The 27,025-nt window shown below is 39.5% G+C and overlaps 1 protein-coding gene across 3 annotated transcripts in view; it reads left to right on the plus strand.

Annotated features, from left to right (window-relative positions):
* ELMO1 (engulfment and cell motility 1) overlaps nucleotides 1-27,025 on the plus strand; it is a 562,967-nt gene that overhangs the window by 170,854 nt on the left and 365,088 nt on the right. For all 3 annotated transcript variants that reach the window (XM_081286788.1, XM_081286787.1, XM_081286789.1), the window contains exons 6-7: nucleotides 12,662-12,831; nucleotides 23,940-23,975. In XM_081286788.1, coding sequence (XP_081142914.1) covers nucleotides 12,662-12,831; nucleotides 23,940-23,975 — 206 coding nt within the window. The remainder of the gene's footprint in view (nucleotides 1-12,661; nucleotides 12,832-23,939; nucleotides 23,976-27,025) is intronic.

The following is a 27,025-nucleotide window of genomic DNA, read 5'->3' on the forward strand; positions in this document are numbered from 1 at the left end:
CTCCATATTTCCCATTGTAGAGAAGGAAGATTTTCTTCCAGGGTAAGAGAAAGTAAATTGATTGTGAAGCCTTGAAGTTTGAGCTTCCGGGTCATTTAACACTTCTTATATGATGGATGGGATAACTGAGATGTCATGATTGGTTTCAGCCAGTTGCTCACAAGCAAAACAAAACCAAAGCTTGTTAATTCCTTTCTGAGTCAGAGGGTATGTGTGTGTGTATGTGTGTGTGTGTATGTGTGGGTGGGTGGGTGGGTGAGAGAGAGAGAGAGAGAGAGAGAGAGAGAGAGAGAGAGAGAGAGAGAGATGGAGATAAAGAGAATTTAAACATTTCTCAGCTTTGGTCAGTTCTTATGACAATTCATAAAAATGCAGTTCAAGCCACTTATGCTATGCCATTGACCACTGATTCTATATAGAACACTTGAAAGTCTCTGAATAAAAGATGCTGAACAAGATTCTGCAGTGTATTTAGATCATGGTAGATGATTGTGTTGCTTATCTTGATCTTTCTGACTTTCTGGGAGAGACTCTGGATAGTAACATCAGCATATTTAAACTACATTATTTCACAGTGCATTTTATGGCTTTCCTAAAAAAAAAAAATCTACACAGAAACACACCAAGTGTTACTATTTTCACACTGTGTATGTGATGAAAACTGTCTGACTATCGTTTTCAGTTTCCACTGAAGCCATGTGGTCGGCTAAAAATAAATTTAAAAATTGGGAAAAGCATCTGGCTAGAATTAGACTGTGGGTACTGGAACTACCACAAATTCTTCTTGTTGAAAATTACATTAAAGAGGCTTAAAAACTCTTAAGCATTTTACCCCATAACATCCTGAATTCTTAGCACAGCAATGAGCTCAATGGACTGCACGGCTGGAGCTTCTGATGCCTCCTGCCAATTAATGGAGGTTATAGTTTGTCTCTATTTTTCTAGGGGCTACATAATGAGACCTGAGCCATTTTGTTCAATTTCACGCTGGCCTTCTTGATTCAGCACAAATTAATGTTACCTTGACCCTTAAAGATATGATTGTTTTATTTGGTTTTTGTAGTTCCTGTATATCCTAGGTTAATCATCTGCTTGCCAAGCAGCAAGAGTATACCTTGTCTTTTATTTCACCTTAGTATCAGAAAGACTCAGCTTTTCATGTAGGCTTTCTCTAAGAAGGAGTCAGTTCTCTTTTATTGTCATGGGTACATGAACAAAATCCCCACAATCTAAGTCACTCTTGGAAGGAAGTTTAGGTATTGGGTGAAGTCTTCAGCATCCCTAAAGTGAACATTTTAAGACCATGACATGACTTATCATCAGGGACACATTGAAATTTGTGATGATCCTCAGTCTCCCCTCAATCCATGGACCGAGGTGAAAGTCAGTGTGCAAGGTACTGTTTTACAGGATGATGCCACAGGAGCATGGGCAGCAAGGCTCCAAGCCTTGGTTCTTATGTCCTAACAAAAGAAAATTTAAGGTCAGACATAAAAAGCCAAGGAAGAGAATTTTTATCATAAGTGACAGCAAAGAACGCTCTCAGGAGAGAAAGAGGGTGGGCTGTCTCTGAGCAGACAAAGACAAAGGAAAGTTAATGCCACTTTTAAATTTATCACTGTTTTATGTTTGCTGTGAGAACTGGGGTCTATCTTCTGCAGTCTTTACCAATCTGATGTTGGAGTCCTCTGTCACATTGGGTGGGGGATTTCTTTTCTTTCTTTCTTTCTTTCTTTCTTTCTTTCTTTCTTTCTTTCTTTCTTTCTTTCTTTCTTTCTAGTTATACATGACAGTAGAATGTTTTTTGACATTTCATACATACATGGAGTATAACTTCTCTTTCTTGTGGTTGTACATGATGTGCAGTGACTCTGGTCATATATTCATATATGAGCATAGGAAAGTTATGTCCGATTCATTCTACTATCTTTCGTATTATCGTCCCCAGGTGGGGGAATTTTTGACCCTAGTTGGTCCTTTCTGGAATCATCATGGTGACCATCCCATGGTGATGATGGGTGTTTTCTGTACATGAATTCTATGTTAATGCAGGTGCTGGGGCCAGTGTCCCAATAAACTTTGTCTTTGTTCAGCACTACTAATCTTCCTTGTGAAATACATTAAGAAACTTACAGCCATAAATCCTAAGTATACAGTGATTCCAGCAGATCTTTCCTTCTTGATGTATTTCTTCATTGATTCTGTTTGTTTCCACCTATTTATCCTTAGGGTTAGTATGCCTGTGTTTTTTTTCTACAGGTTACTCAATTATTCATTAAAGGCAATTCAAAGAAACCCATGACCCTGTTTTGTTATTGGTTTTGTGTTCCACTGCTGATTATTAAGTGCTGTCTAACAATGGGAGTCTACCTATACAAGACTGGTTTGCATTTCCTAAGGCAGTGGCCCCAAACCTGGATCAGTGGTGGAACTTTAAAAATGCTCATATCTGGGGGCTGGGGGTTGTGGTTCAGTGGTAGAGTGCTCATCTAATACATGCGAGGCACTGGTTCAATACTCAGTACCAAATAAAAATAAATAAAATAAAGGCATTCTGTCCAACTACAACTAAAAAATATATATATTTAAAAAAAATGCTCATATCTGGTTCTTGACAGGGAGGCTGAGTTAGGAGGTCTAAGAATGGGGCCCAGAATTCTGCACTTAGACCGGTTGCCTTGTGGTGTGGCTGTGGTCACAGAGTCTAGAACTGAGAATAACTCTATAGCAAGGTGCTTGGATTCTGTAAACTTCATTTATTACTAGTAGATTTTTAAATAATTTTGTGTATAATCACATGAAAAATATAGGTCACAAATGCTCTTCTACTTTTTACTCGTACAATAAGAATCTATTTTTAAAAACCAACACCATCAAATTTGTTAGGCAGTGTAAGAGTGTCACAAGGAAACCAGTAGATGTGTATTATACTAGTTTTTAAAGTCCCTACATCTGCCACAGTTGAACTCTTCCTGCACCTAGATAAGAACACACACACACACACACACACACACACACACACACTCACACCAACACATTCACACAGATGTACAAGCTCCATTTTTTGGCAAAGTGTAGCTGTGCTATTTTACATCCACTTTGGCAAAAGTGGTCTGTGGGTTGTTTTTTTTTTTTTTTTTTTTTTTTTGGTCACTCTTTATCACAGAACAGTTTTTTTCTTAAGGAAGTAGAGTGTTAATACAAAAAGATCTAAATGAACAACTTGTACTATTTTTCTCATGAAAACCCTTGTACTTGGCTGGCGATCCTTTGCTGTGCTGGCCATCCTCTCAAGTGACCATCCTAAGCACCTATCTTTCTGGCATCCTATCTTTATCCGTCTCCACAGTATCATAAAACTATAGATAGGACCACATCTGTGGAATGTGTGCACATGTGTGTACGCTTCAAGCAGTTCAGAGCTGGGGAGCTTCGAACTGGGCAGCTGAGCCACATCTCTGTCTCCCTCCCTGCCGTGATCCCAACTATGGAAGTCAAATCTGAGACATATTTTTAAACAGGTTTTGGTAGCTGTTTGTATTACCAGAGCATTGTTTTCACTTTCTGAATTTTTTTTTTGGGGGGGGTACCAGGGATTGAACTCAGGGATGCTCAAACAGTGAGCCACACCCAGCCCTTTTTTGTATTTTATTTAGAGACAAGATCTCACTGAGTTGCTTAGTGCCTCACCATTGCTGAGGCTGGCTTTGAACTCATTATCCTCTTGCCTCAGCCTCCGTAGCAGCTAGAATTACAGGCGTGCACCACCGTGCCCTGCTGAAATTTTTGTTTTAAAAAGTCCTCACAATGCATCTATTTTTTGGGGTTTGGAGTGGAGAGAACCTTTCCAAATAGGGCATGAAGCCCAGAAGTCATAAAGAAAAAGATCAATAAATTTGACTACCAAAAAACTTAAAAAAAAACCCAAACACCCTCTCAAACCTTTATGATTGGAATGAATTCCAGACACAAAGTAAAAAAAAAAAAAAAAAAAAAAAAAAAAAAAGCATGATAGAGGGCTAATGCCTTTATTTACTGGATCCTTTATGAATGAATAAGGAAATTGCCCCCAAAGACAGGTGATAAATATACCTGTAAAAGAGAAAAGCTCAACCCCTGTCTTAAAAGAGATGAAAATCTATACTGTTAGGCAATCAAGGTGTGAGGGAAAAAGCTGCTGTGGAGTCAGGGTATGAATGCCAATTTATACAGCCTATTTCAGTATCCCAAACTAAGATTTTCTGAAGAGCCTCAGAAGTATACGAACTGAATTCTTCTTGCCCATTATTCCTCATCTTGGCCCCTGTGGACATAGAACCAGCTGCTCATTAAGTAACTTTCTGTTGCCTTCTCAGCTCGAAGCCTAATCCTTCCTGTCTGCTCCCTCATGTTTGGGGAACCAGTAAGACAATTATCTAGGTCAGAGTGCCTGTCACAGGGATTTTTGGGGCTAGTTCCTCTGTTAATAAGAAAAACGATATTATCTCAGTCACTCAGAGGATTCGGGTTCTCAGAGATTCTTAACAATAAGACCATTAGCAGTTTATGACTTTTCAAATTTTTTTGACTTGTTTGAGAAACTAAAAAAGGCTGTAAAATGGCTTAGATTCTTTTTCTTGCCCTTGCTCTAGGAAGCCTAACTCAGGGAGAAGAAGCCGGTGAAGGCTGCTACCCAAGAACAGATTGTAGGGATAGCAAAGGGACATGTTGGGAGTTTCTGATGACGGTCCAGGCAGATGGCCGGGGCCTCCTGCCTTGTCAGGATGTGGAGGGTTAGAAGGGGTGTTTTAGAGAGTGAGACAGCAGGGCATCATGATACGGGCCTCGAGGAAATATTCCAGGATACTCCTGACATTTTGCCAAACAGTACGCTGTTTCCTAGAATAGAAGGTTTGAGAGTGCGGTGTTGAAGAATTTGAGCTGCTCATTCTGTGCCTGTGAGGACACGTCAGCTAGGCAGTTCCTGTATGTGCCACGTTGAGCAGCCTGGAGAGAAACAGGTGTGCCAGCCACGACCGTGCAAATGTTCTTTCAAGCTGTTGGCTAGAGGAGTCACCACAGGGAAGGTGGGGGAGTGGGCTCAGCATAGAGCCCTCTGGGCACTGTCAAGTTCAGAGAAGTCAGCCACAGAGGAAAGGAGTTCCAGGGAGGAGAAAGGACTTCGGTATGTGGAAAACTGTGGGGCCTATGAGGAAGACTAGATGAGGGAAGAGGCCCCTGGACCTGCCCTCTTGGGTACTGATAGCACCCTGGAGACCCTGCCTGTAGGGCTGGGCATGGAGGCCTCATTGGAGAGGGAGGATGTGGAGTGGAGTGGAGGCAGGGACTTCAGAGCCACTCCTCCCTGCACAGCTTTTTCTGAGCAGTGAAATGAGGGACAGCAGGAGGGGAACTGGGATGGATGGAGGTGTGTGTACATTTTTGTTTGTTTTGTAAGACAAGAGCCATTGGAGAGTTTTGCAGCTGGAAGCGATCAACTGCAGAGAGAGAGAATCCGATGATACAGAAGCAAGAGGGATAATTTTTGAAGTAGACTGCTGGAGAAGGTAAAGAGGAGGAAGGCTTCGCAGCCCAGGGGACAGGCTGATCTCTGGCAGGAAATGGGGCGCTTCGTGCTTAGTATCAGGAGGAGGCAGAGCATGAGGGAAGCGCTGAGGAGCAGGTGCTCTTAGAAGTGAGAGCTCCTGACTGTTTGCTCTGATTTCCTCAATAAAATGTGAGCTGGCAGGGGAAGGGTCAGGAGCTAGGGGAGGCTTGTGGAGAGAAAGAAAGGTGTGAAGGAATCTTTTATAAACATTCTAGGGAAGTACAGTTAGATTGCTGGTCATTATTAGGTGCAAAATATCTGAGAATATCTATTGAGTTTATGGACTTAAAAGTCACTTTTTAAAGGGTATAATGGACCCAGAACCATGCTGGCAGTTCCTGGGGGTGATTTTAACTAGACCCTTCAAGAACAGAGGTGGTAAGTTTTCAGAACCCACACACCAGTACTTCTTCCTGTGGCTACTACTTGATCCCCCGTGGGCTGCTTCTACCTGGACCAGGGCCCAGAACTGTTCCCTTTCCTGAATAGGAGGCAGCCACCTCCAGCTGTTTGAGTGACCCTAAGTGAAACTTGTTTTCTATCCTTAGAACAATACCAGAAAAATTACTATTGGATACAGTCACTTACACAACTTTAAGATGTTGTGTGTGTGTGTGTGTGTGTGTGTGTGTGTGTGTGTGTGTGTGGTGTGCTGATTGGTTGAAAAAAGTTGGAAGTAAGGTCATTTTATTAACTTGTTTTTTTCTGGTACTGGGGATTGAGTGAACCCAGGGGCTCTTTGTCACTGATCTGCATGCCTAACCCTTTTTGTTTTTTACTTTGAGATAGGGTCTTGCTAAGTTTGAGGCTGGCCTCAAACTTGTGTTCTTCCTGCCTCCACCTCCCAAGTAGATGGAATCACAGGAGTGCAACACCACAACTGGTTTCCACCTTACGTTTTAGTAATGTTCTTTCTTCTCAAATATAAAAATAGAATCTTTATGGAAAAAAAATAACATTATGGAAAAAATTATGCTTGCCACAAAGAAAATTTTGTGAAATATTATGATTCATCATTAAGCATAAGCCATCCTGATTTGCTTTCTTTGGTTATTTGTATGCAAATATATGAATGTATGTGTGCGTACATGAATATATATATCCATTTACTTATTCATTCATTTGGTGACTTTTCTTTAAACTCCTAGTAAGTGCCAAGCACTGTTTTAGATGCTGGGAATATAGTGTTGAGAGCAAATCTAACAACTTTCCTCTTCTGGAGTTTCGATTCTAATGGATCCACACAGCCTTGCATACATACAGCCCTGCCTTCACAAATAATAAAATATATTTGCATCCTGGAAATTTTCTCCATTATTCTGTCATGAGGCTGCACCTATGGTGTCTTACATTCTCTGAAAGTTTGATTTTTAATTCCATTTATTTCATCCTGTGTCCTGAGTGTTTCACCATTGTTCTATTGAACAGGGCTTCTAGTGTGCATATAAATGCTGTTTTAGGTGCTCCCACTCAGTGCTCCAGGTCTCTGTTGCAGATATTTAAATGCATCACTGAAGGGAAACACATCATCAACCAGAACTCCCCTATCTTTGCATGCTCCAGAACACCCTAGCACATCTTCCTTATCTTTTCTCCATCCTTTCTCCCTCTTCTCTGCTCCTTGCCCACTAACTCCACACACACTGGTTCTATGTCCCTCCAGACATGCCAGGCTTATGTTTCCTAGAGAGATTTCTGTGCTAATCATTCCTACATCCCAGGATACTTCCCCCTCCCCAGTGTGTTTGGCTCTCTGTTCCTCAGATCATTGCATGAATGCTACTTCCTTAGATAGCTTGTCCCTGAAAACCACCCCATCTAAAGAAGCCACCAGTCACTTTCTATCATGTCCTTCCATTTTAGATTTTTGCAATGAAACTTAGCAATATTGTATTGATTTTTTTTATTTCTAATTAAAAAAAAAATGTTCATCTCCCACCGGAAAATGGGTCAGCCCCAGGAAGTTGAGAAATTTGATTGTCTTGTCTATTGCAATGTACAGGATGGTGCCAGGCTCAGAGTAAGCTTTCTGGAAATATTTGATAAATTAGTATTTGGAGATTTTGGGGTTTGGCACTGTTTTCAAATCAATAATTATATAAAGATTTTGTGTGAGTAGAGGCCAAGTAAAATTAAATCTAAAGGGGACTACAATAATTGGTGTCCAAAATATATTTTTTTCTTGCTAATACAAACATTTTAATCATAAAAACGTTTATTCCCTTTTATTTTGTATGATAAAAATTTTTCTATCCTGATTGTTTAGAGAAGACAAAAAGAATACATATCAGTTCTGGTTCCAACTGAAAATATATTACATTAACGATGTCCCAGCAGCTTGACATAATATTTTGATTCAAAGTCATGTTGGAGACTCACCTGGAACACTTTCTCTTGGCAGACTCCTTGATGGGGTTCTTGCCCAGGTGGGAAGTAATCTGTCACTCTGTGGGTTGCAGGAAACCTTAACCATGATCCTATCACAGTTCCTCCCTGTACCTACTGATGGGGAAAATGAGGGTGGAGAGAAGTTCACTAAGGGTCCAGAGCAGCCAGGGACAGAGTTGGAAGGAAGTTGCTCCTAATTCAGGGAGCCTTTCAAGGTGACTTACCTTGCTGGCCACGGTACCTGATTCTCATTAATGATGTGTCCTCCAGTGGTTCTGAAACAAAGAGGAAAGCATATCCCAAAGCAAACCCCATGGGAATCCTACACCTTTAAGAAGAGTTGCCTCCCTAGATCATGATACCATGGGAAGGAGCAAGGCCTGCTGGGAACACTAAAAAACAGCACCCTGAGAACAGGACCTATACTCAGACACCGGGGCCAGGAGGAGAGAAAGGCTCCATAGGAACGTTTCAAGCTGTTGCATCTTATGACCTTTGAATGTTGCAGTTGGGCACCATCTGGAGGACCTTTAATACTGGTCTTAGTGTGACTTCCTGGCTGAGACCCCAACAAGGCAGGGTATTGCTTTGCTACTCTGATGTGTGATTGCCTTGCTAAAATAACTTAATTCCATAGCAGCAACCCCCTAGCAGTCTTGGGATTTGGAACTGTTCGGTCTTGATTCCTCTGTTTGGGACTTTTGTCCTTTTCAAGTTTCTGTTGTATCTTTTCACTTATTTTAAATTTTACTTATTTATTTACTCTAAAGTAGGTAACATATCAAAGACAGACAAATGAAGTAGAAAGGAATGGTCTCATAAATTCCATTTGCCTCGCTTCCATCTAATCGACTTTTTTCCCATTATTTTCTTAGCAAAAGTTCTTTCTGAGAAATGCATAGCCTTTACTAGAACAAGTAGATTTTCTTTTTTTTCTTTTTTTTTTTTGGTACAGTAAATCCTGATGGGCTCATTGTGCCCCAGCTGGGGAAAATGAGGTGGTAATTGGAAGGCTCAATCAGAGATACACATTCCATCATCTCTGCAAGATGCAATGTCCTCAGTGATTTAGAGCAGTAGGTCTCAGCATATGATTAGGGACCAGAAGCATCAGCAGCACCTGGGAGTTTGTTCAGCATGTAATTTGGGGGACCCCACCTCAAGCTGTAGAAACAAGAAACTCCAGAGGTGGCCTAGGGATCTGTGTTTTAAGAAGTTTTTCAGATAATTCTTGTGCATGCAACAATTGAAACCCACTGTTTAGAGCATGGTTCTCTAGGGTCCAGCGGCCTTGGTTTTATCTTAGTTTCAATACTGATCATCTGTGTGACTTTGGGCAAGTTACTTAACCTTTTTGTGGCTTCAGTTTTCTTTATTAAATTAATAAAATGAAAGTACTTAGGTGGTAGGACTGTTATGCATATGAAATAAATTACTTAATGATAGTATTTAGAACAGTGGCTCATCAAAAGTGCTAGGTGACACAATCACAGACACACATTTTTTTTTATTGATAGTTTTAACATCACCAAACCCTGTTAGTTATCTTTAATAATAACAAAGAATTTTTGAGTACTTTTTATCATAATCTGTATAGTAAATGCAGATTTCCTACTTGAAAAAAAAAAGTATATTTTCCAAGGAATTTGAGGTGATACACTTGGGTCAACTATTATAGTTCAATATTATTATATCCATTAGAAATATCCATTGGAATGATATATATCCATTTGAAAATTTTTGCTAATCATGTACCTTTAAACAGTTTTAAAAGATAAGTTCTCACTCAGCTTTCTACTGTCTCTTTAACAAATTTTGGCATTTAGTATTTGAGGGCCTTTGCAGTTATTTGGGAATCAGTGAATCTGTAAGGAGTGTTCTCATTCTCCTCCTCCTTCTTTCTAATATCTGGTGCAAAGTATCTGTCTTTGTTATAATAAAATGGGAGATTCTAGGATATCTCTGACCAAGTGATGGCTCATGTGTTCATCCTTGGCATGGTTACTAAAGAATTGCATTGATGTCCTGGGTAAATCTACTTATCTCCGTGGGGATTGCTTACCGGTGTCAGTGAAGGGAAATGGTCCAGGAGGGTGAGGCTGTTTCTGTGGGGCCTGTTGAGTTAGAGTCTTTTTGCTCTCATTATCTTTATGGATTCCCTACTTTTACTCTGCAGTCTAACCCTCTCCTAGTCCATAGAGTGTCCTTCATTTAGGAAAGAAAGCTCATCATTGGGGTCAAATACCCTGTATTAGTCTGTTTTCTGTGACTATAATGAAATACCTGACACTAGATAACTTGCAAAGAAAAGAGGTTTGTTTAGCTCACAGTTCTGGAGGTTCAAGGGCTTGGCAATGGCAGTCAGCTCAGCTCTGGTGAGGACCTCATGGTGGAAGCCATGGTGGAGAGAGCCTGCGAGAAAGAGATATCACAAGGTAGTACAGGAAGTCAGAACATGAGCAGGGAGGGGCCAGTAATAACCTTTCCCTAAATTTTACCTCTTAAAGGACCTACCACTTCTTAACATGTCCAGATAGCGACCACGTTTCCAGCACATGAGCCCTTGGGGGTCAAACCACAGCAGACCCCATCTTCCCTTTTCTCTAAAGTACAATAGAGTTGCAAAGGAGGAAGTGAGTACCTGAGAAGGAGAATGTGAAGATGGCAGAGTACTTGAACCACTGCAATTGTGAGTTAAATAACGACAGCAGATGTTCAGTTATTTCTATTAAGAAAAAATTATTTTTCTTATTTCCTGCCACAACTGAAAAGTAGGTCTAGAAACCTTGACTGAGAAGGAGAATGTGAAGATGGCAGAGTACTTAAACCACTGCAATTTTGAGTTAAATAACTACAACAGATGTTCAGTTATTTATATTACAAAAAAAAAAAAAAACATTTTTCTTATTTCCTGTCCCAACTGAAAATTGGTATAGAGACCTTGTCTTAATATGAACGAATGAGACACATAAACTACACATCATCCAGAGTCCACCCCGGCCTTTCTCTCCTGCATGTAGAAGCCGAATGCAGACGCCTTACCAAGGAGAACTGCAGTCCTAGGCATAGCTGTTCATTTGGCTTTCTTGATTATTTTGTTTTAAGTTTGCACAGAAGGTAGCCAATGCTGTGAAACACATGTTGTTGAAAATTGGATTTGCAGGCAGCACATCCTGCTGCAAGATTTTCAGTAGCCTGGAAAGGTGGTTTGGGTGTCTAATGAAGCTTCACAATGTAGTATGTAGTTGTTGCTCAGAGCCCTGACAGAATGGGCTAGCATGCCCTTTGCATTTGTCTGATTGCTTAACTGAGCAGATAGCTTTTTGTCACTTCCAGATAATAATTTTACTTACAAAGTAAACATTCCACCGTGACTCTCCCTCCCCTCTGCCACGCCACTGTTTGGTTTCTGCTGCTTTAATATCCCGGTGCTCTTGCCCTGCTGTTCCTTGAAATGGAAATGACAAGTTCTATCAAAAGAAGCTCCTGATCATCAAGTACATGAAAAAATGCTCTCCATCTCTAGCAGTCAGAGAAATGCAAATCAAAACCACCCTAAGATACCATCTCACTCCAGTAAGATTGGCAGCCATTCTGAAGTCAAACAACAACAAGTGCTGGCGAGGATGTGGAGAAAAGGGTACACTTGTACATTGCTGATGGGACTGCAAATTGGTGCGGCCAATTTGGAAAGCAGTTTGGAGATTCCTGGGAACGCTGGGAATGGAACCACCATTTGACCCTGCTATTGCCCTTCTTGGACTATTCCCCAAAGACCTTAAAAGAGCATGCTACAGGGATACTGCCACATCGATGTTCATAGCAGCACAATTCACAATAGCTAGACTGTAGAACCAACCCAGATGCCCTTCAATAGATGAATGGATAAAAAAAAATGTGGCATCTATACACAATGGAGTACTATGCAGCAATAAAAAATGACAAAATCATAGAATTTGCAGGGAAATGGATGGCACTAGAGCAGATTATGCTTAGTGAAGCTAGCCAATCCCTAAAAAACAAATACCAAATGTCTTCTTTGATATAATGAGAGCAACTATGAACAGAGTAGGGAGGAAGAGCAGGAAGAATAGATTAACATTAAACAGAGACTTGAGATGGGAGGGAAAGGGAGAGAAAAGGGAAATTGCATGGAAATGAAGGGAGACCCTCATTGCTATACAAAATTACATATAAGAGGTTGTGAGGGGAATGGGGAAATAAACAAGGAGAGAAATGAATTACAGTAGATGGGGTAGAGAGAGAAGATGGGAGGGGAGGGGAGGGGGGATAGTAGGGGATAGGAAAGGTAGCAGAATACAACAATTACTAATAGGGAATTATGTAAAATTGTGGATGTGTAACCGACGTGATTCTGCAATCTGCATTTGGGGTAAAATTGGGGGTTCATAACCCACTTCAATCTAATGTATGAAATATGATATGTCAAGAGCTTTGTAATGTTGTGAACAACCAATAATAAAAAAAAAAAAGCTCCTGGTGCCCACTGCCAAGGGAATGGAGGTGGAGTCTCTGCAGGAGGAACCTACCTTTGAGATGCCTACTCTACAGTGTATGTTCATATTTGGGACCTCCATGTCTGTATTTCTCATGGAGATATTATTTTTTTGTGCTGTTGTGCTTTCCTTTTTGAACAATGTTCCCTTTGTTTTTGCCCCCCTTGAGGCTCAAAATGCCCAGCAGCTCCATGAACGAATCCAGTCGTCAAGCATGGATGCCAAACTGGAGGCCCTGAAGGACCTGGCCAGCCTCTCCCGGGATGTCACCTTTGCCCAGGAGTTTATAAACCTGGACGGCATCTCTCTCCTCACCCAGATGGTTGAAAGCGGCACTGAGTAAGCATCCTTTACCCAAACTCTGTCCTAGTTGTTCCAGCATTTTGGATGTTTGTTAAATTTCCTGTGTTTGCGATTTCTACTTTAAAAGCTCAGAACTTTCTAGACTTAGGAGAAAATGGCTTTTAAGATAGTAGTTATAGTTGGGCACCATGATGCATGCCTGTAATTCCAGAGGCTCAGGAGGCTGAGGCAGGAGGATTGCAATTTTAAGGTTGGCCTCAAAAGTTAGTGAGGCCTGATCTCAAAAAGAAAAACAAAAAGTTGGAGATGTATCTTAGTAGTAAATCTCCTGTAAAACACACACACACACACACACACATACACACGATAATAGCTAGAGGATGTATTTGTAATTTCAGTAACTCTATGTCCTTTACTCACCAACTGGCCAGTATCTGAGGCATAGCAGTAATCCATAAATGCCTGAAGTTTTGTATTTTGGAGGAAAAAAAATATTATTACATCTGTGGTCCTTGACAACACTAAAATTATAATTCTACAGAATATTAATCTCTCATATCTCTTGCCTATCTCTAAGGAAACTTCCTTTCCCTGATTCCATCTATTTATGTTGCAGAGTATTAAACAAGGGCAAGATATCACTCTGGAGTTTATTTTTTATTAACATTTGAATAATCAAATACATGTCATTAATTATTTAAAATTAAATGCAGTAAATATTTATTTAATGCCTACTGTATGTGAAAGAGTGGGGAGTGGGGAAATTTTCAAAGACTTGAACCTTGCTTTCCAAAAAAGGGTGGACACTATGATACAGACAGAACTCCGTTGGATATAGTTCCTGCTGAGGGTAGGAGGCTAGAAGCTGCAGCTGTTCAATATCAAAGGGTCTCTCAGAGGCTACGCTGGTGAATTGGGCTGTGCAGGAGCTCAGGTTCCTTCATGATAGAGAGGGATTCTCTGGGTGGAATAAGGAGCCAGGAGAGTCCAGCTATTACATGTATGGGCAGACAACTCCCCTGACCACTGAATGCCCAGGGAGGATGGACAAGGAGCTGTCCCTGTTCACAGGGAGGGGTGCTATTGGCTTGAGAAATGGCTGAATCAGTTGCATATTAATATGTGTAAGATTGGGATAGGCATGTATTAGGAAAAAAAATGCCATAGAGGATTGAGATTTAATCCTGGGCTGTTTACATCTCTCTTTAGTACCTAGTGATATGAAGAATGAACTGATGACTGTACCTGTTGGGGACCTGTCTGGGTCCCTTCTCTCCTCCCTCTCTGATCCCTTCCTTCCTGGCCTATGCTTGACTTTGTTTATCCACCACATTTGGCACTAGTAAAAGATACTTTTCTTCTCATTTAAAAACAGTATGTTTTACAATACTGGGGATATGTCCCATATAATAATGAAAAGTAGGAAAAAAGGTCTAAAACTGAATAGGGAAAAAAAATGCACATCAAATCCAAGAATGCTAACTGCTTGGATGGTCTGGAAAAGGTCAATTGTAGATAGGTACCAGTTTTTGTTTTGTTTTGTTTTAATGGTGACTAAAAGTTTGCTCATAAAAGTTTTAGAGTACATCACCTTGGAGTGGGATGGGGAAGCTCAAATTCTGAGTGTTTCCAGAATCCAAAGTGGTTGCTCTAAGTGGAGGTAAAGCTTGGGACAGCTAGGAGGAATTCAATAAAAATGAGTTCAGAGATCCAAGGCCTGGACAGAGGAAAAGGATAAAAAGGGTTCTGTCTGTAGCAGATGTTCAAGGGGAAACCTAGAGTGTCAGCCCTTTCATCCTTGTTTCTAGTGGGCAGAGGAGGAGTAGGAGCCGTGGTTATAAATACCTTCCCTGTTGATTGAGGATTACTGCAGGTGCTGCCAGCTGTGGTAACCTGTGCTGCCTGCCCACCACTGCCGGGTGGACAGTGACCCTTGGGGCTTCAGCCTCAGTGACATTTACTAATATGTTAAACTAAAATAGAAAAATGTTACCACATTTATGGATTCACCTAAGTAGCAGTCACTGCTATGTCAAGGGCAGTGTGCCAGGTGGTATGACAACTGTTCATTGTAGGTGGCTCTGTGACAGATGCCTAGGTATCCAGGGACTCAAATATTCGTAGTGATACTGTGTAAATGCTTCAGAGTTTAAAAGAATAGCTATCATAATTACAGTTTTAATAATAAAGACATGGAAGCAGGGGTCTGCGTGACATGCATGTGGAACACAGGAGTGTGGTGAGTTTCAGTGGCACCAGAGACTGGCAGTTGTGTATTTTGACAAAGAAGATGTTGTGACAGGGCTAGGCGCTTGCTTTCCTTTTTCACAATCTCATTGCATTAGTCTGCTAAGGATGCCATAGCACAGTGTCACAAACTGGTGACTTAAATCACACACATTTTTTCTCACCATTCTGGAGGTTGGAAGTTCAAGGTCAAGGGATCCCCAGAGTTTGCTTCTTCTGAGGTCTTCCTCTGAGACTTGCAGGTGGCTGCCTTCTCCCTGTGTCTTCATATGGGCTTCCCTGTGTGCATGTGAACCAGGGGCTCTTTGTGTACAAATTTTTCTCCTCTTAAAGGGATACTGGTAGAATTGGATTAGGGCAGACTTCCTAAGGGCCACATTTGAATTTAATCACCTCTTTCAATGTCCCATCTCCAAATACAGTCCCATCCTGAAGTACTAAAGCTTAGAGCATCAACGTGAATTCAGACCATGACTCTTACCAAAGTCACACTTCTACTTTTGTTTTAAAAGAAAAACAGTACAAATTCATAATATACATTTGTCTTGTTGACATTCTCACTTTCTATCAGTCCTGTTGTTTTATCTTATAACTCATCTCAACCTATAGAGCTGCCTCAAAGCTCACCATCCCTGACACCCAGGATCTGGGGTCTGTGGAGAGCAGATCTGACTCAGGTTTTCATGTTGTACACGTACAGCACTAGAGAATGTCAATATTCAATTTTCTTATGTTAATTATACCATTCCACCTGTTAGCATGTTAACATTTTAACTATTTATACTAATCAGTAAACCATTGCAATTCCATACATCTGTCCATGTTCTAGATTGGTAAACAGAGCACAACACCAGATCTTGGACAAATTCTGTTTTGCATTTTTTCTCTCACAATTACATTCTGTTTGTGGGAAGGAATGACATCTCTCTGGGTCACCTTTGGTGTCTTCTCACTGTTTTACCTAATTTCAGAATATGATGCTGCTTTTGAGGGATGGATCCTGAGGCCTCTTTCTTCTGCCAGTGCTGTATCTCATTCCAAGAGATGGCTCATTTTTCTGATCTCTTGCTCAGATTAAAAAGAAAAGAGAAAGATGCTTTTCTCACAAGGAAACATGGCTTTTCAATTAAACTTCCACTGACATCTTAATTAATTGGTAGGAAACCTTTAGAATAAAAAACATAGGAATTTACTAGATTCTGCAGTCAGGAAGGCAGTTAGTCATGACTCCTGGGCAGATGTCAGCTGGGGAAGGTGGAGACTTCCCAAGCTGGACCTGTGGAAATTGTTAGGAAACACTGAAGAAACACAGCTGGCAGTTTTCTCCTTACTTTTAATAATAAGGAGATTCAGAGATTTCTTACCTGCTTTTCATGACCTAAGGCTATGCTTTCAAAGTCTCTCTCCCGCCGGCACCATGAGGGCCAAGGGACCAAATCAGCCACCAAGGAGCAACAGGGAAGTATCATTTTGGCAGAGCATGGTACTGAAAGTGCTGAAAGCCTGAATTCAATTTTTCCATCCTTGTGGAATTTCGAAATCCCATTCCTAGTTTCTGATTGAAACATAGGTGGGGAAACAAAGTGTGGAAATGTGTTCCACCAAAGCAAGGTGAGGAATATGAAGGAATGTACAGTGTTTCAAAAAAGAGATGGCTATCAAAACATTTTCAGAAATGATATATTTGATTTGAATTTTATTTATTTATTTATTTATTTTTTACCTGCAACTTCAAGTTTCTGTCTGTTCTTTGGGTTTTAACACAGCTTGACATTCTTTGTGCCTCCATGCACACAGATAATTGGGCAGTTTACTCTGTGCCCTTTCCTGTTAAATGGCCAGTCATCACTGAGGGCAGAGAACAGTGGAACCTGTCCAAGAATCAAAGGCAGAGCACTAGCAGTTTCCTTCCCGCTTGGCAATGTGATGAGAGAATGATGCGGATGGGATATGAGTAAGCTCTGGCACCACCCTGGGCAGTGGTATCCACAGAGAGGAAGTTGAAATCCACGGATTTCCAAAGAACTTGGACAGTCTTTTAAAAATTAACCTTCATTCCTTAACACGAGATCAGATTTATTGTTAAGAATATGTAAATAAACAGAAGGAAAATAATCATGAATAATCTGTCATTTCCTCTTCCACAGACAAGCGCGTTTAATATCTTGGTGTATATCCTTAACATATATCCTTTTAAATACACAGTTAGGCACAGAATTTATAAAAGTAGAGTTATAATATTCATACTCTTTATAACCTACCTGCTTTTTATATCTAACAATAGACTCATATCATTAAATATTACTCTTTCCAGCTTTATTGCCTACATTGCCTGCATGTTATTTCATTTTACAGCTTTGTTGAGGTACAGCTGATACATAATATAATTGGAAGTATGTACACAGTAGAGTTAACTATTCCCCTTCTCCTAGGGCCTTTATATCGTTTTCAGGGTGTTTTCTGAATATCTTCAAGTCAGTGTTCCTTTTAGCAAAATCTGAGTGACTGTTGAAATTATTTTGTTGGATTAAAATTCTTGACTCAGAGGATATCTACATTTTAAAGCTGTTTTAAAATCAGAACAGCCTAGGAGCTTGCCAGAATGTTCTAATTTGTACTTTCCCATTTGTATAAGAATATATCCATTTCTAATACCCTGATCAATACTGGGCTGGAATTCCTACAGATTTTCTAGTTTTTCGGGGAAAAACAGCAGGGAGGTGTTTGAGGAGTTCTCATTCATCTAGGGAATATATAAGTGCTGATTTATTTGTTTGATTGAGGTCATTTCTCCAAAGTTTGGCTGAGTCAGGAATAGTGTAAAAGACTCTTGTAATTATTTTAGTGATAGAGAAAATCCTTAAGTAATTGTCTTCAAAAGGAACAACACTAATTGTGTAAATAATTAGCCCCCATCCACTCTGTCACATATGTTTCAGAAGACTGACTGATGCTATATATAGGTATATTGCATGTGTGTATAAAGATTGTTGTCATTACAACACAAGAATAGTCTCATGTTAAACTTTCATTATTTGAATTTTCTTTTCTTTACATGAAACATAGCTGTTTCCAGGTTTTAGGTATTGTGAAACTTGAGGTGGCACTTAACACATGCTGCATGCTGCTGTAGCTTTGTTGCTTCTCACCCACACTTGTAGTTTTATTCATTGAGCAAAGCGTATGTTCTTAGTGCTGAGCAGTATTTCTGACACTGGGCTAGGCCTGTGAGGGGTAGAGGGAGGTATGTGGGAAGAATACAGAGATGCATATGACAGTTCTGACTATTTGTGTCTTCACCCAAAAGGTGAATTTCTTTTTTTGAAATAAACTTAAATGCTACAGTCAGATTGTCAGTTTCAACTCATACCATTGATTCTGAGAACCTGGTGTATTTGTAAGTTCAGGCTGTTCTGGGAGGTCCAGGCCAGGCCAGATGGATCAGCCAACTACTGAGCCTAGCAGCTTCAGCCCTGCTCATACCTAGAAAGTTTCACCTCCTGAGAGACCACTGGGAGTAGCAAACAAGCTCCCAGACTGAGCCAGAAAGAAGCCTGCTCCATGTGGTTTCTGTAGTCAGCCCCAGCTGAAGGACTGTCTGGTCTTCCCAGCTCTCTCTGCTTTTTTTTTTTTTTTTTTTCTTGTGGCTTTTCTCGGCATATCTAAGGGAGTCCCAACTGGAACAGCCCTTTTGGGGCCCAGCCAAGAATTTGCATCACAAAGGCCTCAGAGGCCAACTTCAGAAAATTCCTTAAACAGGATCTACCGCTCCTCACCAGCCTTTGCTTTCTCTCTGGGTCTTTGTCAATCTCACTGGTAATGGAAATGAGAAGGGGTCACAAGGCCAGTTTCAAGAAGAGATTATCTTCTGCTAATGCAGAGAATACCATTCCTTGGGCTGGGGCAAGAAGTTTCTGGCCACTGTGAAACCTTAGCCTTTCCAGGAACCATTTCTCTTCTCACATTTCTTTAAAAAAAAAATAAATAAAAGAATATCCTGGGAGGGAGAGAGTATCCCAGTTAGAACAACAGACACATATCACAACAAAAAACACTTCCCTTCTTCTGTAGAATCTAAATAAAGTGAGGGTGCACAAATAGAGATGTGAGGAATATTGACTTGGCCCAAGTATTTTTTTGCACTCTGGTCTGGGAGGAATATCCAGGACTGACTGAGTCACTAGTCAAGGTGGAATGCATGAAAAACCTGAAGTTGCTTGGGCCCCCAGCCAGAAAGTTATTTTGAAGCTTTGCAGTGACTACTTAATATATCTCATGCATGTGCACACATTTTACTTCAAAATAGTTTCTAACATGCAGAAAAGTTGCAAGATAGAGAACTCTCATTTGTCCTTTACCTAGAGAGACGTCACTCAGTTTTTTTTTTTTTTTCTGTTGTCCTGATTGCATCTTTTAATATAAAGGATATATCTCCAGGCAGCACCTTCCACCCTGTTCTTCCACAACTTTGACATTTTTTTAAGATTATAGGTTAGCAATCTAGTTAGCCTGTCCTCCAGTTGGATTTGTTAAAAGGTAATTGGATATGGATCCTTTTCAGGGAAAGGTAAACCTAGGACTTTCTTACAGATGTACAAATGGACATGTGTTAAAAGAATTAATTTTACCCATATGATATGAGGAGACCAGCAGATGGTATAATCGTTTCAAAGGGAAAAGTCAAAAGAGAACAAATTTATATGGAGCAAAGGAATGTTGAGATGAATTGCAAATGGAGACCAAACTGGTTTTCCACCAGCAGGGAGGAAGCCAATTAAATCACTACCAGACGGGACAAAAATATATATCCATTAGTTACCTATGGCTTGCAAGAGTTATAAAATAGCTCAAAGGCAGCACGGAGCCAAAATCTGATAACCCAGAAGGGTATGTATATATCTGCACAGTTTTCCATTGAACCCCACATGTTTTTGTGGGGGGCAGGTTTGTCTAATGTGTTCTCATGATTGAGTCTGTATTATGTATTCTTGATTGGAATTTCACTGATGCAGATGATTTTGTTTTTGTTTTTCATTGTATGCTATTGTTGGCCTGTGGTGTCTCTTTGTCATAATCACATTCACTTTGACCACTTGATTCAGAACATCTTAAGTTGTCTTCATTGCAACATTTACCACCAACCTTTTGCAATTAATTTATGAGTAATTTGTAGGGAGATACTTGGAAACCATGTAAAATCCAATTCCTCATCCCAATTTCACCCACCAATTTTGACACTAGTTTTCTTATTTAACTTACTTATTATTATTATAATTTCCAAAGGAGGCTTTTCTGATGTTATCATTTTTTCTCCATTTTCTAGTTGCCTCTTCTCTGTTGGAAGAGACCTACATTCTTCTATGTTTCTATTCATTTGTATATTGATTTCCAGTGGAGTGCTAGTGCTGGCTTGTACAACATCCAATAAGAGTATTGCTTTTGCACAGCAACTCTTCCCAGCTTCATGCTCACAGATGTCATGTTGGTACTTTAAATCAGCCACGGTAAAAATAGTGACATCGTAGACATTGGAAAGTGATACACATCAGATTTCTGTGTTTTTCCCCCCAGGACTTTTGTTCTGAAACTTTATCAACATATCTCTTGATAACAAATGGACTCCTTTGTTCTGTTTTATTCAGTGGCTATCATCTATCAGTACTATGACTATTGGGATACTCATCTTGTCCCAGATGTGGCTGGCAGGAGCTCCTTCAACCTAGATTCTGTGTCCTTTTGACCATTTCCCCATCATTTGTTGAGCATTTCTTTGCTTTCTGGCTCAATCAGATGTTCCTAGCATATTTAGATCTTTCCTTTCCTCAGCCTTGGCATGAGCCATTTCTCCAAGGACCCCCTAGTTCCTTTTAGTGGAAATTTGTGTTTGGCTTTTGCAAATGTCCCCAGCTTCTGCTCAGGCCAGACGCCCCCTGGTTACCTATTTTTTTTTTTTCCCTCTGCCAGTTGTTTTTTGATGAAGGAAGAAAGGAAGAAAAACAATTAATATTTTAAAAGAAAAGCAGTCAAAGGAGGGGAAGGGAAGAAAAGAGAAAAAAAAAACCTCCTTATATACCTTTTTTCATCGTTTTACAAAACACTAGATTTTAGTCTTCATGCAGCTATTTTAGTTGTTGAAGGAGTTATATTTTATGTGATTGAGAATGTGAAGCCTTCAGAACAGAATCATGCACCAACGGTTTATTGAGTACCTACTCTGTGTGTGTCTGATGTTATGCCAGTTATGGTAAAGATCCCTGGCCTTCAGGGAACCGGGGTAGTGAGATATCCTATGGCCTGTGGTGTGCAGACACTGGTGCCCCCTGCAGTCTGAATGAGGGAAATGCAAGGTCAGGGAGGCTCTCCACAGGAGCCTAAGGTGAGGTGAGTTTGGGGATAGGAGATGACTAGTTGGAAGGAACAGAAGGATCCTTAATACAGCTAGACAACAGATTTAAAGCTAGACTTCTGGCAGGTGTGAGGAATGGAAAGTGGTTTGATCAGAATAGAATCTCTGGTTTCCTTATCTTGTTGAAACTCGGGTACCCTCAAGATTTTTCGTTTGTTGGTTTGTTTAAGTACCTTGTCCCTTGTTGTAGCCAGGTTTACCCATTGCAGGTTTCTTCCCAGAGTTTTGATCTTGGTGTCTGACACAATTTCTCATTATAGGAATTGAAGTGTCTTCCCTCAGAAGAAGCACACATTTTGAGAAAAAGTACAATTAGTGGATATTTTACCATGAAGGATAATAAATTGTTTCTTTTTAGTCCAGTACTTTTGGGCTTAACTTTTTTCATTGCAAATGTAGGCATTCTTATCCCTAAGGGTCACCATTGAACAGACCCATTCTGATCCAAAGAGAGTGTTCTCATTGTCTTTAGCAATACCTCAATGCAGTGAGTTTTGAGAGTAGTTTAATCCTGATCTTTTGACTGCCTCTTATCATTAAAGAATACTAATTTATTATTTTGAATGATGTTTTAAAATGGATAAAATGGCTTTTCTTTCTTTTTTTATTTTATTGTTGGTTGTTCAAAACATTAGATAGTTCTTAATATACCATATTTCACAGATTGATTCAAGTGGGTTATGAACTCCCATTTTTACCCCGTATACAGATTGCTGTGTCACATCAGTTACATTTCCATTGATTTACAAATTGCCTTTCTAGTGACTGATGTATTCTGCTGTCTATCCCATTCTCCACTATCCCCCCTCCCCTCCCCTCCCCTCCCCTTCTCTCTCTCCACCCCCTCTACTATAAATCGTTTCTTCCACTTGTATAATTTTTCTCCTACCCCTCCTTTCCTCTTATATGTAATTGTGTATAACCCTGAGGCTCACCTTCCAATTCCATGCAATTTCCCTTCTCTCTCCCTTTCCCTCCTGCCTATCATCCCTGTTTAATGTTAATCATCTTCTCAAGCTCTTCGTCTATACCCTGTCCTTGGTTACTCCCCTTATATCAAAGAAGACATTTGGCATTTGTTTTTTAAGGATTGGCTAGCTTCGCTTAGCATAATCTGCTCTAATGCCATCCATTTCCCTCCAAATTCTATGATTTTGTCATTTCTTATTGCAGAGTAATACTCCATTGTGTATAAATGCCACATTTTTTTAATCCATTCATCTATTGAAGGGCTTCTAGGTTGGTTCCACAATCTTGCTATCGTGAATTGTGCTGCTATGAACATCGATGTAGCAGTGTCCCTGTAGCATGCTCTTGTTAGGTCTTTAGGGAATAGACCGAGAAGGGGAATAGCTGGGTCAAATGGTGGTTCCATTCCCAGCTTTCCAAGAAATCTCCATACTGCTTTCCAAATTGGCTGCACCAATTTGCAGTCCCACCAACAATGAACAAGTGTACCCATTTCCCCGCATCCTCGCCAGCACTTGTTGTTGTTGGACTTCATAATGGCTGCCAATCTTACTGGAGTGAGATGGTATCTTAGGGTGGTTTTGATTTGCATGAAGACACAGTAACCAATCCACAAAACTACAACTATCTTATATTTGATAAAGGGGCTAAACGCATGCAATGGAGGAAGGATAGCATCTCAACAAATGGTGCTGGGAAAACTGGAAATCCATTTGCATCAAAATGAAACTGAATCCCTTTCTCTAGCCATGCACAAAAGTTAACTCAAAATGGATCAAGGAGCTCGATATTAAATCAGAGACACGGCATCTGATAGAAGAAAAAGTCGGCTATGATCTACATACTGTGGGGTCGGGCTCCAAATTCCTCAATAGGACACCCATAGCGCAAGAGTTAACAACTAGAATCAACAAATGGGACTTACTCAAACTAAAAAGTTTTCTCTCAACAAAAGAAACAATAAGAGAGATAAACAGGGAGCCTACATCCTGGGAACAAATCTTTACTCCACACACTTCAGATAGAGCCCTAATATCCAGAGTATACAAAGAACTCAAAAAATTGGATAATAAGATAACAAATAACCCAATCAACAAATGGGCCAAGGACCTGAACAGACACTTCTCAGAGGAGGACATACAATCAATTAACAAGTACATGATAAAATGGCTTTTCTTGGCAACAGATTCTCTGTCCTATATCCGATGTGTAGTTTTCTTCTCTCTCTCTCTCTCTCTCTCTCTCTCTCTCTCTCTCTCTCTCTCTCTCAGTATTAAAGATCTAACCCAAATGCATTCTGCTGTTGAGCCAAATCCCCAGCCCTTTTTATTTTGGGTCTCTCAAAGTTGCTGAGGCTGACCTAGAACTTGCCATCCTTCTGCCTCAGCCTTCAGAGTCACTGAGATTACAAACATACACCACCATGCCCAGCTAATCTTGAGTTTTCTTTAATATATATTATTTGTGTAAAAATAATGGCTTTCAAACATGCTTCTCACATGGTTGTTTTTAAATTTTGCAGCCGATACCAGAAATTGCAGAAGATTATGAAGCCTTGGTAAGAATATATAATCAATTCATACGGATAATTTTATACTTCCTTTTTCTTTGTATAATTAAGCCCTGTCCCCTAACTTCATAACTATGCAGCTAGATATTTTGAGTAAATGATTTTTTTCTTTCTGTTTGATGTTCTTATAAACAGGTTCTTTAAAAATTTATTTTCCTTCTCTTTTGCCTTTGTAGTAGAAAGGGCATTTTAGGTTTAGAACCACTAAATGATCACATCAGGATTGCTCTCCTTCTCCTGGAGCAATACTGAGCATAATTTTATGCATTACTTTAAACAAAACTCTCTTTTTTTGTGGCCTATGTGATGTTCAAAGTTAAAAGTCTGATTTTTTTCAATGGCTCAGAAAGAAAAAGATCCACATTAAAAAAATATTCAGGACTGATCTGTGGAATGAAAATTATTTGCTCTGGGTCTGAGAAAGTGCTCGATTATCTATGTATTAAGTGGAATGCCTGCAAATTGTGTCTGGAGATCTGAGTCTTCCCCCTCGAGTGGCTTTCTTACTCTCTAATCAAGGTGAGTCCAAATAGGATCTAACAAACTCTATTAAGTAGGCTGAACAGATTTCCCTGGAACCCAAGTGTTAATTTCAATTTGAGAAATTTCAAGATAATTTCAATTTGAGAAGTAACACTGAACAGCACCTCAAAATGTGGACCTTATTTCTCAAGCCCTCAGACAAAATCCTTAGCACCTTCAATGTACTCTAGTGTGATACTGAGCTCAGGGGATTCACCTTCCCCCACTCTTCCCACATAGAAAGAGGATTAGTTACAGGAACTCTTGTGTTTATTAAATTCTAATAAAGTGCATTTCTAGGGTAAAGCTAAATTTTATTTTGGCATACATTTTTAATATAGTAGAAACACTTAATGGTAAAGGCAGTAGAAACCACTTTTATGAGCATTTATCTTGGTCATAATCTCAATGTTACACCCACTGCTTCTTGCCCACCCTTATCTCCACCACATAGTACAAATTAGCATTCTTTCCTTAATGCAGTGGTTAAAATCAGATAGTAGAGGTAGGATGAAAGTCTTTTTTTTCTCTCCATCAACCTCATATAATTTGATAATGTAGAGGCATTTGGGGATCTAAAGCTGAAATAATTTCTTAAAAATTTGCCAGCCAGTAGTTTTAGTTGACTGGTATGTAGGGGTGCTGAACAGTTTGCGATCCATTTATCAGTCATGGACAGAAATCAATGATCAGAGAATCAGATGAACACAAATACAGATACTATATCATGGCTAAATATTGTGGACAGAACATCTAAAAACAACCATTTGAAGGCACCAGATAGCAAGGCAGAAAGTAGAAGGAAGGTATCCCTTGACAGAACAGATAGGCCTTGAATGGTATTTGTGTGTTTGCTGCTTTTTGCCCCAGATCACCTGCTCATCCATGTAGCAAGGGGTGGCAGAAATCCCTGACATTGGTAAATGACTAGTTTGGAACCGGAAGAGTAGCTTGATCAGTAAAGAGAATCCATGAAAGAAAGGAAGCTCTTATTGTATAAAACCAAACATCTACATATAAATTCTGCTGAGATATATTACTGATTATGGAAACATGAATGCACATATATCTGTGGAAACCCAGAGGGCCCCGTAAAATGAATGACTAGAAACTTAAAGAATTGAACAGAGATGTGAGTCACTCACTGCACAATTTGAGTTTGAGTATCCTCTTACTAGAACAAAATCAACACTCTTTAGAGGAACGAAACTGAATTCTGAGCCTTGACAATGTTTTATCCACAATATGCAGTATACAATAAAAAATTTACTATGTATACAAAGAAATAGGAAAGGATGACCTACAGTTAAAGAAAATGAAAAAGGCAGATAATAGAAATTGACTGTAAGAACTCCAACATTAGGTGTTGAATTTAGCAGATGAAAATTTTAAAACAACTTTTAAAAATATGTTAAAAGACCAAAGAAAACTGTCTGTATAATGAATGCACATTTGGGAAACCTTAACGGAGACTAAGGTTATTAAAACATCAGAGAAACAAAAAACATAAAAATAGGCAAATGTAAATTTTAAAACTGGAAAGTAAAAGAGTTAGAATGAAAAATTCATTATATAAAGATTGATGGTGGCAGAAAAAGAGTCAGTAACTTTGAAGATATATATGTATATGAGAAAATAGATAAAAATAAATAGTGAGTATTTGACCTATGAGATAACAAGAAGTGACCTAAAATATAATTAATTGAAGTCCCAACAGGAGAGGAATGAGAGTGGGAAGAAAAATATTTGAGGAAACAATTATATAAAAACAATTTAGTTTGCTGAAATTCATAAATTAACAGATCTAAGGAGCTCTGTGCACCCCCAAGAGGGATAAATACAAAGGAAACTCTACCTCAAAAGATAATAGTCAGACTTTTGAATTCCAAAGATAAAATGAAAGCAGTCAGAGAAAAAAAATTATTAATGAAAATAACGACATAAGTTTGAAAACAAGAATAAAGGCTGACTTTTTACTGGAAATAATGGAGGCTAGAAGGACCTCTTAACAATCAATGCTGAAAAAAAGAAAAAGAGCTTGTCAGCCAGAATTCTATAACTAGAAAAACTCTCTCTGGAAATAATGGTGAACTAAAAACACCTTTAGATGAAGGAAAATGAAGACAGTTCATTGTCAGCAGATCTGTACTGCAAGAGGTATGAAGCAAGGTTTTCAGACTGAATGGACTTGATACTACCTAGAAATCAGGTTCTATTAGTAGAGTATGAAGAAACCTGGAAACTCTAAATGAGTGTATAAGTATAAAAGACAAAGCACACTTTTCTTTCTTTTTCTTAGACTTCTTTAAAAGACACATAACCTAAAACTAAAGTTACAGTGTTGTTTAACAGGGTTTATAATGTGTGGAGTTGTAAAATACATGACAAAAGTAGCACAAAGGATGTGGATATAAAAGAGACCAGTTTAAAAATATTTAATTAGCCCAGTTGAAGGTAGGAAAAGAGAACTAGAGCACAAGACGTAGTTAGGAAAGATAAAAAATGAATAACAAATC

This window comes from Spermophilus citellus (genome assembly GCF_964194105.1).
Source record: "Spermophilus citellus genome assembly, chromosome: 3".
In the NCBI taxonomy this organism is placed as follows: Eukaryota; Metazoa; Chordata; class Mammalia; order Rodentia; family Sciuridae; genus Spermophilus; species Spermophilus citellus.